This window comes from Ictalurus furcatus, chromosome 4 (genome assembly GCF_023375685.1).
Source record: "Ictalurus furcatus strain D&B chromosome 4, Billie_1.0, whole genome shotgun sequence".
Classification (NCBI taxonomy): Eukaryota; Metazoa; Chordata; class Actinopteri; order Siluriformes; family Ictaluridae; genus Ictalurus; species Ictalurus furcatus.
This window is the reverse complement of record NC_071258.1, coordinates 20,555,067-20,570,636: the sequence shown is the minus strand read 5'-3', so window position 1 is coordinate 20,570,636 and position 15,570 is coordinate 20,555,067. Positions and strand designations below refer to the sequence as shown.

Below are 15,570 nucleotides of genomic sequence, written 5' to 3'. Positions count from 1 at the left end.
AAAGGGAGGAGGAGTTATCCTGCCCGGAGGAAGCCCGGGGCCCCCGTCTGGAGCCAGGCCCAGAGGGAGGGCCTGACTGCGAGCGCCTGTTGGCTGGGTTTGCCACGGAGCCCAGCTGGGCAAAGCCCGAAAAAGCAACGTGGCACCCCCCTCTCCATCCTATGGGCCCACCACTCGTGGGGTGAACCGTGGGGGTCGGGTGCGCTGCTACATGGGTGGCAGTGAAGGTCAGGGGCCTCGACGGACCAGATTCAGGCGGCAGAGGCTGGCTCTGGGGACGTGGAACGTCACCTCTCTGTGGGGGAAGGAACTGGAACTTGTGCGGGAGGTGGAGCGCTACCAGTTAGATCTGGTGGGGCTTACCTCAATGCACAGTCTCGGTTCTGGAACCGTACTCCTGGATAGGGGATGGACTCTATTCTACTCTGGAGTTGACCAGGGTGTGAGGCGCTGGGCTGGTGTGGAGATACTCACGAGCGCCTGGTTGAGCGCCATAACGTTGGAGTTTACACCGGCGGACAAGAGGGTCTCCTCCTTATGCCTACGGGTTGTGGGGGGGAAAACTCTGACTATTGTCTGTGCATATGCACCGAACACCAGTTCAGAGTACTCGGCCTTCTTGGAGACCCTGCACAGAGTCCTGTATAGGGCACCAGTGGGGGACTCCATAGTTCTGCTGGGAGACTTCAACGCGCACGTGGGCAGTGATGGAGATACCTGGAAAGGCGTGATTGGGAGGAATGGCCTCCCTGATCTAAACCCGAGCGGGCGTTTGTTGTTGGACTTCTGTGCTAGTCATGGATTGTCTATAACGAATACCATGTTCGAACATAAGGAGGCTCATAAGTGTACGTGGTACCAGAGCACCCTAGGCCGAAGGTCAATGATCGATTTCGTAATCGTATCATCTGAATTGAGGCCGCATGCTCTGGACACTCGGGTGAATAGAGGGGCAGAGCTGTCAACTGATCACCATCTGGTGGTGAGTTGGGTCAAGGGGTGGGGGAAGATTCTGGACAGACCTGGAAAGCCCAAACGGGTAGCACGAGTGAACTGGGAGCGTCTGGAGGAGGCCCCTGTCCGCGAGATCTTCAACTCACACCACCGGCGGAGTTTTTCTGGCACCCCTGTGGAGGTTGGGGGCATTGAACCTGAGTGGGCAATGTTCAAAGCCTCCATTGCTGAAGCTGCGATGGAGAGCTGTGGTCTCAAGGTCTTAGGTGCCTCAAGGGGCGGTAATCCTCGAACATCGTGGTGGATACTGGTGGTCAGGGAAGCCGTCTGACTGGAGAAGGAGGCCTTCCGGAATGTGTTATCCCGGAGGACTCCGGAGGCAGTTGCAAGGTACCGACAGGCCCGAAGGGCTGCAGCCTCTGCCGTGAAAGAGGCAAAGCAGTGGGTGTGGGAGAAGTTCAGAGAAGACATGGAGAAGGACTTTCTGTCGGCACCAAGGTGTTTCTGGAAAACCATTGGCCACCTCAGGAGGGGGAAGTGGGGAACCATCCAAGCTGTGTACAGTAAGGATGGGACGCTGTTGACCTCAACTGAGGAAGTAATTGCACGGTGGAAGGAACATTTTGAGGAACTCCTGAATCCAACTAACACACCCTCTAGGGTAGAGGCAGAGGTGGAGGATGATGGGGGATCATCTTCAATTTCCCTGGTGGAGGTCACTGAGGTAGTCAAACAACTACACAGTGGCAAAGCCCCAGGGATTGATGAGATCCATCCAGAAATGAAAGCTCTGGCTATGGAGGGAATGTCTTGGATGACACGCCTCTAACATTGCATGGAAGTCAGGGACAGTGCCCAAGGAGTGGCAGACCGGGGTGGTGGTTCCCCTGTTCAAAAAAGGGGACAAGAGAGTGCGCGCCAACTATAGGGGTATCACACTTCTCAGCCTCCCGGGTAAAGTCTACTCCAGGGTGCTGGAATGGAGGGTTCGGCCTCCATTCCAGAACCTCAGATTGAAGATTCCGTCCTGGTTGTGGAACAACAGACCAGCTCTTTACTCTTGCAAGGATCTTGGAGGGGGCCTGGGAGTATGCCCATCTGGTCTACATGTGTTTTGTGGATTCGGAGAAGGCATATGACTGGGTCCCCAGGGGTTTACTGTGGGAGGTGCTGAGGGAGTATGGGGTGAGGGGTTCCCTTCTTAGGCCTATCCAATCGCTGTACTCCCAAAGCGAGAGCTGTGTCCGGATGCTCAGCAAAAAGTCGGACTTGTACCAGGTAGGGGTTGTTCTCCGCCAGGGCTGTGCTTTGTCACCAATCCTGTTTGTGATATTTATGGACAGGATATCGAGGCGTAGTCATGGTGGGGAGGGGTTGCGGTTTGGTGACCTGATGATCTCATCGCTGCTTTTTGCAGATGATGTGGTCCTGATGGCGTCATCGGTCCGTGACCTCCAGCACTCACTGGATCGGTTCGCAGCTGAATGTGAAGCTGCTGGGATGAGGATTAGCACCTCTAAATCTGAGGCCATGGTTCTCAGCAGGAAACCGATGGAGTGCCTACTCCGGGTGGGGAATGAGTACGTAACCCAAGTGAAGGAGTTCAAGTACCTCGGGGTCTTGTTCAAGAGTGAGGGGATATGCGAGCGGGAGATTGGCCGGAGAATCGGAGCAGCGGGAGCAGTACTGCAATCGCTTTACCGCACCGTTGTGACGAAAAGAGAACTGAGCCAGAAGGCAAAGCTCTCGATCTACCGGGCAATCTTCGTTCCTACCCTCACCTATGGTCACGAAGGCTGGGTAATGACCGAAAGAATTAGATCGCGGGTACAAGCGGCCGAAATGGGTTTTCTCAGGAGGGTGGCTGGCCTCTCCCTTAGAGATAGGGTGAGAAGCTCGGTTATCCGAGAGGAACTCAGAGTAGAGCAGCTGCTCCTTTGCGTTGAAAGGAGCCAGGTGAGGTGATTCGGGCACCTGGTAAGGATGCCCCCTGGGTGCCTCCCTAGGGAGGTGTTCCAGGCATGTCCAGCTGAGAGGAGACCTCGGGGAAGACCTCGGACCAGGTGGAGAGATTATATCACCACACTGGCCTGGGAACGCCTTGGGATCCCCCAGTCAGAGCTGTTTAATGTGGCTCGGGAAAGGGAACTTTGGGGTCCCCTGCTGGAGCTACTGCCCCCGCGACCCAATAACAGATAAGCAGTTGAGGATGGATGGATGGAAGGAGAGCATCCGGAACTAAAGAAAATCTCTTAGTGCTGTTGGATCAATCTCTCTCTCCATCCTAATTGAAGATAACAAAAATAATCCTAGATTCTTATTTAATACTGTAGCAAAATTAACTATTAATAACACCACAACAGAAACATGCACACTATCATTATACAGCAGCAGTGATTTCATGAATTCTTTCATTGGCAAAATTAAAAATTAGACAAAAAAGTCAGACTATTAATTTAAAACCAGACAGACTTATAACTAACCTGTACATAATAATATAACAATAGGAGATCAACAATTATAATTTTTACTCCCCTTCGAGAGACCAAACTAATTTCACTAATTTCTTCATCAAAATCATCAACTTGTATACTAGATACCTTACTGATATGTTTCTTAAAACAGATAATTCCAGACATAATCAAACTCCTTTTAAAAATAATCAATTCTTCTCTTAGCACTGGATATGCACCTAAATAATGTAAAGTAGCCGTTATCAAATCCTGGCAAAATTCCCCCCATTGACCCCTATGCCCCCTAATAATCTCCATTCCTGAATTGGTTACATCACACTCCTCTCCTCTCCACCAATAGCTTGTGTGTGGTTGGCGTTCTGGCACACTATGGCTGTCGTCACATCATCCAGGTGGATGCTACACACTGGTGGTGGTTGAAGAGATTTCCCCCCACACAATGTAAAGCGTTTTGAGTGCCTAGAAAAGCGCTATATAAATCTAAGGAATTATTATTATTTAAAATCATTCATAAACATGATATTAGCTTCTACTGTTGTGCTGTTGACACACAGTTATGTTTCAGCAAAGCCAGATGACAGACACAAGCTTAATAAAGTTGAGGAATGTTTAAAGGACATCAGACACTGGATGCTTATTAACTTCCTATCACTTAATTCCGACAAGACAGAAGTACTTGTACTAGGACCACATGCAGCTAGAAGTAAGCTTTCTGAGTACATAGTATCTCAACATGTGCAGCAGTAAAATACCTTGGTGTGATTATTGACTCCAGTCTTTCACTTGAAGCTCATAGACAATATTATTAGGATATCCTTTTTTCATCTCAGAAATATTACTAAGATAAGAAATATAATGTCACTACATGATGCAGAAAAATTTGTTCATGCTTTCATCACCTCTAGACTGGATTATTGTAATGCCTTACTGTCTGGTTGTTCCAGTAGGAGCATAAACAAACTCCAGTTAGTCCAGAATGCAGCTGAAAGAGTCCTTAGAGTCCTAACCAGAAGATATGACCACATCACCCCTATCTTATCCACACTGCATTGCGTCCCAGTAAAATTTCACATTTATTATAAAACACTACTATTGATCTATAAAGCACTACTATTGATCTATAAAGCACTAAATGGTCTCGCACCACAGTACCAGAGAGAACTTTTGGACTTTAATGATCCACCACGCCTACTTCAATTAAAAGGTGCAGGCTATTTGTTAGCACCTCGAATAGAAGGCTACAGCTGGCGGTAGAGCTTTCTCTTACAAAGCCCCACAGTTATGGAACAGCCTTCCAATTAGTGTTAGGGACTCAGACACAGTCTCAGTGTTCAAGTCTAGGCTCAAAAAATTTTTGCTTAGTCAAGCCTTTTGTAAACATTAAAAAAATAATGTTCTCAGTATTCAGTAATGACCCTTGCTTATTCAGAGTTTTGTAAGTAAGATATTTAAAGAAACCGGACACAAATTTATTTGAAAACCCTGCATGAAACTTAGAAGACAGTATTAAGCTGGAATTTATAAAGTATCCTGGGACTGATGTACCTGAGCTGGATTGTTGGTTTCATTACTGGGGTTCTGAGTCCACACAGAGGATGATTCCTGGTCCTCCATGGCCATCTTTTAAGGAAAGCCTCAAATCCTCTACTGCACCCACTCACTTAACCACCAATGAGCAGTCAGGTCATGCACTAAAAAGGGAAATAAGTCTTGCAATAAAACATATGGGATCACGTTATGTCGCACTGTGCCATAGTGCAAAAGAATACACACAGGAACACTCACACATGCACACTGATCAGCCATAACATTAAACCCACTGACAGGTGAATTGAATAACATTGATTATCTTGTTACACTGGCACAAGTCAATTGGTGGGATATATTAGGCAGCAAGTGAACAGTCAGTTCACAAAGTTGATGTGTTGGAAGCAGGAAAAAATGGATGAACAAGCATAAGGATCTGAGTGACTTTGTCAAGTCTTGTGGGGTGTTCCTGATGTGCAGTGGTTAGTACCTACCAAAAGTGGTCCAACAAAGGATCGGCAACAGGGTCAACGGTTAGCCCGTCTGGTCCAATCCCACAGAAGAGCTACTGTAGCACAAATGGCTGAAAATGCTGTCAATTAGGGCTGCAACTAACGATTATTTTCATAAATCGATTAGTTGGCCAATTATTTATTTATTTATTTTTTTCGATTAATCGGTTGATCAGATGGGGCGGGGCAAGCTTTCAGTACCATTTTTTTTTATTTAAAATAAAATCCACAAACTGAGTGTTACAAATATAAACTTCAGACTAAAACTTAACAAAACTGTTTGTCCAAAACAGAAAAGAGCCCAATACACACACCAGAATATATATATTATTAATGTAGGACTGTAGTTTAAATGGGTGCTTTGTGTGCATCCATAAAAATAAAGCATACATACTATAAAAAATATATAGTAGTGCTGTCAATCGATTAAAAATTTTAATCGAGTTAATCACAGTCAGGGGCTGTGATTAATCACGAGTAATCGCAAATTTAAAATACTAGGATTTACTTGTAAACGTGCGGTGTTGAAATAAATAAATGCATGAGAAACTGGTTTAAGGAAACAGATTCTTCAGTTTTATTATCGCAACCATTAACATTAACGTGTTTAACAAGTGTTCAATAACAATCTCAAATTGTTGAAGAGTCCATTTGAACTGCAGACATATTTAGCAGAAACCAACAACTGTTACAAAGTAACGTCTGCTACAAAGTCACAAATAGCTTACCTGTAAATTTTTTGCATAGTAACATTAACTCAAATGAATGCAACAGCAAGTAGACCTATTTTAGAAATGAAATGCCATAATGTCTGAAGAGACAGAGTGAACAGTCTCTACATTCTTGGTTAAAGATAATTACTTCAGTCAGTGTGCATCTGTGCAACATGCCTCCTGTCAACCAATCATACAGTTAACTCTTCTTTCAACCAGTTGCTCAGACAGACTAGCTTGTTGACATTTTCAGATGATAGAGCTGACCTCTTCTTCTGCAGAATGTGGCCTGGCAAAGACAACAGTCTCTCACATGGCACTGTTGAGGCAGGTGTAGCCAAGTACCTTTTTGCAATATGGGTCAGCTTACCATATGTACCTGCTTGTGATGACCACCACTGAGGCAGGTGTAGCCAAGTACCTTTTTGCAATATGGGTCAGCTTACCATATGTACCTGCTTGTGATGACCACCACTGTAGTGGACACGTTTCTATGCAGACACAGGGTTCTGCCTTGTACCTCTCCATGGCCAGTACCTCTTCATCAGACTCCGACTCTGATCCCATGAGTAGGAGGGCAATCTTCTTCTTTGGTGGCTCTGGCTCCACTTTGTCTCCAGAAGTCTGTGGTGCAGGTTCTCTATCCTTCAGCATCTCGATCAGATTTTGCCACACCTCTCCCCTCTCTGCTCTGGGCAAGCACCTAAGGTTTTTGAACCTAGGATCTAGAGCGGTTGCCACCTTTAACCACCACCGGTTTCAGTTCTCCTTTCGCCTGTTGAGGTCCTTTGTGAATGCATCCTTGAAGCGCGCTATGTAGGTAGGGTCAACATCATAGACCTCCATCGTACGCAGGAGATGACATAGTGCAGGTAGCACCACAGAGCAGGATATATACTTTTCACCACCTAGGAGCTCAGTGATGTACCTACAGTGCAAACAGAGCACCACACAATTGACTTAATGACTAGTTTTCATTCAGATGGCATCTATTTAGGGTATAGGCCTTAAACTATGTCTAGATGACTTACAAATGACTTATTTTTATCAGTAGAATTGGAGAAGACAGAGAAATCACATTACCTGCAGGGCTCAGTATCGTTTCCAACTTTGCCAACCTGTCATATTCAGCTGAGGAGGCATGGCGAAGTTGTGCTTCTGCTGTGCCAGCGCTGCTTTCAGTGGATCTTTGTTGTGTTGAATCTGCCTGATCATTTCAAGAATTGTATTCCAGCACGTCGGTACATCCTGGACGAGGGACTCCTCTATTAGTCCATGAGAAGCTTGCTGAGCTTTCAGCTCTGCGGTGTTTGCGGGACTGTGTATGAAGTATCCTACTATTTTACGGCACTTGGCTAAACCGCTGTCAAATCCGCTGTCCCGTAAAGCCATGGTGATCAAACTTTGCATCATATGCGCTACACACGGCACATGCTCGAATGGTAGACTCCTTGCAGCGGCAATCATATTGCGAGCACTGTCTTAGAGGACTTGGAGGTTACACACTTTCTTCCTCAGTCATGTGACGATTTCGCCTTCGTCTGATGGTGACGGAGGTCATGTTGGGAATAAAAGGTAACGCTGATAGAAAGTAAACTGAAGAAAGTCATTATCGGTGACTCTGGGTGTCTGCTAATGCTAGCGTGCGTATGACGTCATGGCTTATACTCCCGGTTAGTAAAAAAAAAACAAAACGCTAGTGTTATATTTGAGATGATATTACCTTTCTAAAATCCACACACTAGACGGTAGTGCCGAGTGTAAGTGTATAGTACTTCATTTGGGACACAACTTTAGTATTTACTCTCCGAAGCGTGTTTTCGGAACAGAAATAACGTAATGAGTAAATCTCCCCCATGCCACGCACAGACCAACTAAATAATAATGAGATTCGTTGACAGCAATTTTCATAATCGATTATTATGAATTAGTTGTTGCAGCTCTACTGGCAATGATAGAAAGGTGTCAGAACACCTTAACAGAACCTTAGCTGCAGACTGGACAGAGTGCTCATGCTGACCCTGTTCACTGCTGAAAGCGGCTACAATGGGCAAGTGAGCATCAGAATACGACCATGGAGCAATGTAAGAAGGTGGTTTGGTCTGATGAAGCACGTTTTGTTTTTTTTCCATCATGTGGCTGGCCGGGTGTATGTGCATCGCTTCCCTGGGGTAAAGATGGCACCAGGATACACTATGGGAAGAAGGCAAGCCAGCGGAGGCAGTGTGATGCTCTGGGCAATGTTCTGCTAGGAAATCTTGGTCCTGGCATTCATGTGGATGTTACTTTTATATGTACCACCAACCTAAAGATTGTTACAGATCAAGTACATCCCTTCATGGCAACAGTATTCCCTAATGGCAGTGGCCTCTTTCACAGGTCACTTTGACTGGTCTGTGGCTATGCAGACCCATACACAGCAAGCTGTGATGTACTGTGTGCATTGACACCTTTCTATCATAGCCAGCATTGACTTTTTCAGCAATCTGTGCTGCAATAGCTCTTCTGTGGAATCGGACCAGACCGGCTAGCCTTCGCTCCCCACACACAACAGTGAAACTTGGGCACACATGACCCTGTCGCCGGTTCACTGGCTGTCATTCCTTGGACTACTTTAGATATGTACTAACCACGGCATACTGGGAACACCCCACAAGACCTGCCATTTTGGAGATGATCTGATGGCTCGTCTAGCCATCACAATTTGGCCCTTGTCAAAACCACTCAGATCCTTACGCTTGCCCATATTTTCTGCTTCCAACACATCAACGTTGAGAACTGACTGTTAACTTGTTGCCTAATACATTCATGTGAAAAAATAAGTACACCCCATGGAAACTGTTGGCTTTTTGACATATTTGCACATGGGAACATTTGATCATATTTGAAACAGTACCTATTAATAAAGGTGATATACTTGAACAAACCCACAAGGAACATTTGCTTTTTCAATCATGTATTCAACAGAAATATCAATGTGATATTCCTCTGTGGAAAAAGTACAGTACAGTAAGTAAGACTTCAGAAGCTAGTATTGCCCCCTTTAGCAGAAATAACATCTTGAAGGCACTTTGCATAATTGTCCACCTGGCTTGCTGGAATTTTTGACCACTCTTCCATGCAACGTTCTTTCAGTTGTAAGATGTTTGAGGGTTTTCTTGCATATACTGCTCGTTTCAAAACCCCCACAACATTTCAATGGGATTCAAATCCGGGCTTTGACTAGATCCTTCCTTAACCGTCCATTTCTTCTTTTTGAGCCATTCCTTGGTGGATTTGCTGGTATGTTCAGGATCATTATCCTCTTGAAAAGGTCCACTTTCGGCCCGCTGACCTCACATTATCTTCAAACACTCTTTGATATGATGCAGAATTCATAGTTGAATCATTGAATGTAAGCTGTCCAATCCCTGAGGCAGCAAAGCAACCCCAAACCATAACATTTCTACAACCATGCTTCACAGTTGTTATGAGGTGCTTCTCCTGAAAAGTGGTATTTGGATTGCGCCAAACATGTCTGCTGTTACTGTGGCTAAACAACACTACCTTTGATTCATTGGTCCAAAGCACATTATTGAAAAAAGGTCTGGTCTTTACCTATATGCTCATTGGCAAGTTGTTGATGCTCATCGGGCTGGAAAAAGTTACAAAACCATCTCTAAAGAGAGTTTAAACGCCACCACTCCACAGTCAGACAGACTGTGTACAAATGGAAGAAATTCAAGACCATTGTTACCCTCCTCAGGAGTGGTCGAACAACAAAAGATCATTCCAAGAGCAAGACATGTAATAGTCTGAGAGGTCACAAAGGAATCCAGGGTAATTTCTTAGCAAATAAAGGCCTCTCTCACATTGTTTTATGTTCATGTTCCTGAGTTCACCACCATCAGGAGAACACTGAACAACATTGGTGTGCATTGCAGGGTTGCAAGGAGAAAGCCACTGCTCTCCAAAAAGAACATTGCCTGTCTGAAGTTTGCTAAAGCTCACGTGGACAAGCCAGAAGGCCACTGAAAATGTTTTGTGGATGGAACAAAATAGAACTTTTTGGTTTAAATGAGAAGTGTTACGTTTGGAGAAAGGAAAACACTGAATTTCACCATAAGAACCTGTGAAATATAGTGGCAGTAGTATCATGGATCGAGCCCGTTTTGCTGCATCTGGGTCAGGCGAGCTTGAAATCATTGATGGAACAATGAATTCTGAATTATACCAGCAAATCCTAAAGGAAACTGTCAGGACATCTGTCCATGAACTAGATGGTGGTTAAAGAAGGATAAAGTTAATGTTTTAGAATGGTCAAGTCAATGTCCTGACCTTAATCCAAGAGAAATGTTGTGGAAGGACCTGAAGGCAGCAGTTCACGTGAGAAAATATATATTAGACTCGACACCACTTCACTGCTGCAGTATCCGGTGGAAAATTTTAGTGGTGCAGCGCTTACAGCGATTACACACTGCAGTTTTGTCGTCATTCCACACAAGACACATCTTTACACACCGCACGAAGTCGATGTGTTTTCCCGCCCTCTTTTGATTGACAGGATATAATCGGCCCTGATCATCGGATGTTTTTAAACTATAGGCCAAAAAATAGCCTTTATCAGCAGATACATCAGTGCATCTCATATACACACATATACACGTGCACACACATATATATAAATAATGTGTGTGTGTGTGTGTGTGTATATTATATATATATATTATATATATATATATATACACACACACACACACACACACACACACACACACACACACAGATATTATATACATATATATACACATACAGTGGCAAGAAAAAGTATGTGAACCTTTTGGAATTTCATGGTTTTCTGCATAAATTTGTCATAAAATGTGATCTGATCTTCATCTAAGTCAAGGGTATTGACAAATATGATGTGCCTAAAATAAAAACACAAAATAAATTCTGATCCCTCATGTCTTTATTGAGAACATCCCAAAAAAAACCTCATAGTGCTTGTAGAAAAAGTTTGTGAAACCTCGAGTTAATGACCTGACACACTCATTCAACATTCAAAAATTGCAGTGGAAAAAGTAAGTGAACCCTTAGAATTAATAAATGGTTGACCCCCCTTGGCAGCAATAACCTCAACCAGGCACTTCCTGTATCTGTGGATCTGACCTGCACATCGTTCAGGAGGAATTTTAGCCCATTCTTCCTGGCAGAACTGCTTTAGCTCGTTCATATTCTTTGGACGTCTCACGTGTATGGCTCTCTTCAAGTCATTCCATAGCATCTCTATTGGGTTGAGGTCTGGGCTCTGACTTGGCCCCTCCAAAAGGCGGATTTTGTTTTTCTGCAGCCATTCTGTTGCGGACTTGCTCCGGTGTTTTGGGTCGTTGTCCTGGTGCATCACCCAACTTCTACACAGTTTCAGCTGACGTACAGACATTCTCACATTATCCTGAAGAATTGTCTGATATACTTGGGAATTTACCTTCAGCTCAATGATTGCAAGCTGGCCAGGCCCTGATGCAGCAAAGCAGGCCCAAATCTTGATGTTTCCTCCACCATACTTTATGGTTGGGATGAGGTTTTCATAATGATATGCTGTGCCCTTTCTACACCAGATGTAGTGCTGTGTGGTTTTTCCAAATAGTTCAATCTTAGTTTCATCAGTACACAAAACATTTTGCCAATACCACTGTGGAGTGTCATTGTGCTCTTTTGCAAACTTCAGGCATGCAGCAATGTTCTTTTTAGTAAGCAGTGGCTTCCTTCGTGGTGTCCTGCCATAGATACCCTGCTTGTTCAATGTTTTACGTATTGTAGACTCATGAACAGAGATGTTAGCCAGTTCCAATGATGCCTTCAAATCTTTGGCTGTCATTCGGGGTTGTTTCTTTACCTCATTGATGAGTCTTCGTTGTGCTCTTGGTGTCATTTTGACTGGGCGCCCACTTCTTGGTAGAATAGCAACAGTCCAAAAGTGTCTCCATTTGTAAAATGTTTACCTAACTGTTTCTAAAGTCTTTGAAATCACTTTGTAACCCTTGCCAGCTTTATGTAAATCAACAATTCTTGATTGTAGATCTTCTGAAAGCTCTTTTGGCGAGGCATGGCTCACATAAGCGTGTGCTTCTTGTGCAGAGCAAACATCAAAAGTTTGAAAGGTTTTTATCAGTCAAAGTAGCTGTAGTCCACACTAATTTTCTTTTTTTTTCTGCATTATCTTACTCGTATATTTTATTCTCCAACCTGTCAAAAACAATCCAGATAGAGCAATAACTATATACACACACAAAGGTGAACAGGCACACCAGATGACTCTCGACCAAAATAACCAAGTTTAAAATACAAAATCACAGAGAAACATACAAACACATCCCTCCCTACTGACTATCATGAAAGGTCCCTCAACACAACGAGGATAAATCAGCTGACAATCATTCACTAGCTTTGCGATCAAGGAAACAGTCAATTATCAAAATACTCAATAGTACTGACTGTGAATTACTATTATTGGATTGTGAGGGAGACTCACAGCAGCTTGTTTTTCATTTTAACAACAACAAAAAAAAAAACAACTATAACATATATGGTCTGGTGAAATCCTTTCACACATCCTTTGGCAGTAACCCTTAATGGGAACCCCCGACTATGAAGACTTATAGGCCTTAACACACAATACACTAGTGATGCACCGAAAGGAAAATTCTGGACACACTTGGCCGAAAACGGAAACTGAATTTTTAAAAAACCCATTTTAAAATATTTTTTGTATAATTGTATAAATATTAGACTTTTCTGAATTTAATCACTTCATCCTGACTTACGCACCCGTTTCTCTGGCACACTTTGCTCTGTGCTGCGCATCGATCCTTCAGCAGATGTATTCTTCACCTCCAGCTCTGCCTGTATCATTACTTGTGCATGCTGCTTTTTCTCCACCTCAAAGTAATGTTCTTTAAATTGCAACTCTAGTAATGTTGCAATGCAACGATAACCATCGGCTAGATTGAGAGTGAAATCTGAGTGCCGAACACTGAGGAGCGGGGCATGGCGGCATATATTTTGTGCCTTTTTTCTCCTCCTGCTAGGATGTCAACAACCTGCTCCGAATGACTCTGAATCTGAAGGTGAACCAACGGTCACGACCCTGCCCATGGAGGAGCCCGACAATCCACCAGCCCAGCAACCCGCAAGCACACAACGGTCTTGATTCTCCATTCTCTTGACCCTACAGCAATATAAACATGTCTTCCATTCAGCCTTTTCAATTTGAACCTGAGCATAACATAAGCGAGGAGGCTAACATAGAAGGCATTACTAAAATGAATAAACATGGTCCATAATTACCAGATACTGCACATCTGCTGGCCACTGTACAGCTGCATCCAACGTGTATAAATCCATCTGACTAGCTGCATCGGTCTTACTTGGAGAACACTGTACACTTATGGACTGCTGAACTGACTGAACTGGTGGACCGCCAGGCCCCCCCACGAGCAGGGCCGCAACCCCTGGCCCACCCCCAGACCCAGAAACAGCAGGAGCAGGTTGTCTACATCCCAGCATGAGAACTTCTAGCATCTCCTGTCTCTATCACATATTGTCACTGGATACTTTATGACTGTCATTCATGCATTGGAGATGTTAAGAAATGTAATGACCCACACAACAGTGCTTTGTGTGTGTGCTGCTCAATTGCTCGTGCAATCCTTCATGTTGACGGTCACTGTCAGTTTGTGCTTATTGACTGGTCAGATGGTCTCTCATGCTCTCTTCCTTCCCCGGCCAAACTGTATTTGCAGAACACTTCAAAAGATGTTTTAACTACTCAAAACAGTCAGCAGTTCCCCCAAAAGCCACTCACTCGGCATCTTTACTGTATGTAACAGGTCTTCTTAAGTCTTCACTCAGTGTTTTTCTGTGCTTTGTCTTCTTGGTGAAGTGGCATATCGCCAGACTCTCCCTGAGGTAGAAGTGGATCAGCTGAGCCTACAGGAGCTGTCTTATCATCCTATCATTATGAAGACATTTAGGCCTGTCTCATCTTTACTAAGGACTAAAAACCTGCACACACACGTAAACACACACACAAACTATTATTCCAAGGCAGGTGCACCACAGAGAGAGAAAATAGATGCAAAAAGCCAAACTCATTTTCTTAACGAGACTCCAGGTGTGCTAAAACCTTAATCCAATTAGCTTTTTTCAGGTCATTAACTCAAGGGTTCACAAACTTTTTCTACAAGCACTATGAGGTTTTTTTGGGATGTTCTCAATAAAGACATGAAAGATCAGAATTTTTTTTGTGTTATTATTTTAGACACATTTTTGTCAATACTCTTGACTCCGATGAAGATCACATCAGATCACATTTTATGACAAATTTATGCAGAAAACCATGAAATTCCAAAAGGTTCACATACATTTTCTTGCCACTGTATATATATAATATATATATATATATTTATTATAAAAACACACACACACACACACACATTATATACATACACATACACAGTATCTCACAATAGTGAGTACACCCCTCACATTTTTGTAAATATTTGATTATATCTTTTCATGTGACAACACTGAAGAAATGACACTTTGCTACAATGTAAAGTAGTGAGTGTACAGATTGTATAACAGTGTAAATTTGCTGTCCCCTCAAAATAACTCAACACACAGCCATTAATGTCTAAACCTCTGGCAACAAAAGTGAGTACACCCCTAAGTGAAAATGTCCAAATTGGGCCCAAAGTGTCAATATTTTGTGTGGCCACCATAATTTTCCAGCACTGCCTTAACCCTCTTGGGCATGGAGTTCACCAGAGCTTCACAGGATGCCACTGGAGTCCTCTTCCACTCCTCCATGACGACATCACGGAGCTGGTGGATGTTAGAGACCTTGTTCTCCTCCACCTTCCATTTGAGGATGCCCCACAGATGCTCAATAGGGTTTATGTCTGGAGACACGCTTGGCCAGTCCATCACCTTCACCCTCAGCTTCTTTAGCAAGGCAGTGTTCATCTTGGAGGTGTGTTTGGGGTCGTTCTCATGCTGGAATACTGCCCTGCGGCCCAGTCTCCTAAGGGAGGAGATCATGCTCTGCTTCAGTATGTCACAGTACATGTTGGCATTCATGGTTCCCTCAATTAACTGTAGCTCCACAGTGCCGGCAGCACTCATGCAGCCCCAGACCATGACACTCCCACCACCACGCTTGACTGTAGGCAAGACACACTTATCTTTGTGCTCCTCACCTGGTTGCTGCCACACACGCTTGACACCATCTGAACCAAATAAGTTTATCTTGGTCTCATCACACCACAGGACATGGTTCCAGTAATCCATGTCCTTAGTCTGCTTGTCTTCAGCAAACTCTTTGTGGGCTTTCTTGTGCATCATCTTTAG

The 15,570-nt window shown here is 44.0% G+C and overlaps 1 protein-coding gene across 3 annotated transcripts in view; it reads right to left on the bottom strand.

The window, feature by feature from the left end:
* Positions 1 to 15,570, bottom strand: part of prdm10 (PR domain containing 10) — an 86,552-nt gene that overhangs the window by 60,458 nt on the left and 10,524 nt on the right. For 2 of the 3 annotated variants that reach the window (XM_053623282.1, XM_053623280.1), the window contains exon 1: positions 4,974 to 5,469. In XM_053623282.1, the coding sequence (XP_053479257.1) occupies positions 4,974 to 5,048 (75 nt within the window). In that variant the 5' untranslated portion in view covers positions 5,049 to 5,469. Of the gene's footprint in view, positions 1 to 4,973; positions 5,470 to 15,570 lie in introns of those variants that run through there. The other variant, XM_053623281.1, reaches the window with a different exon arrangement.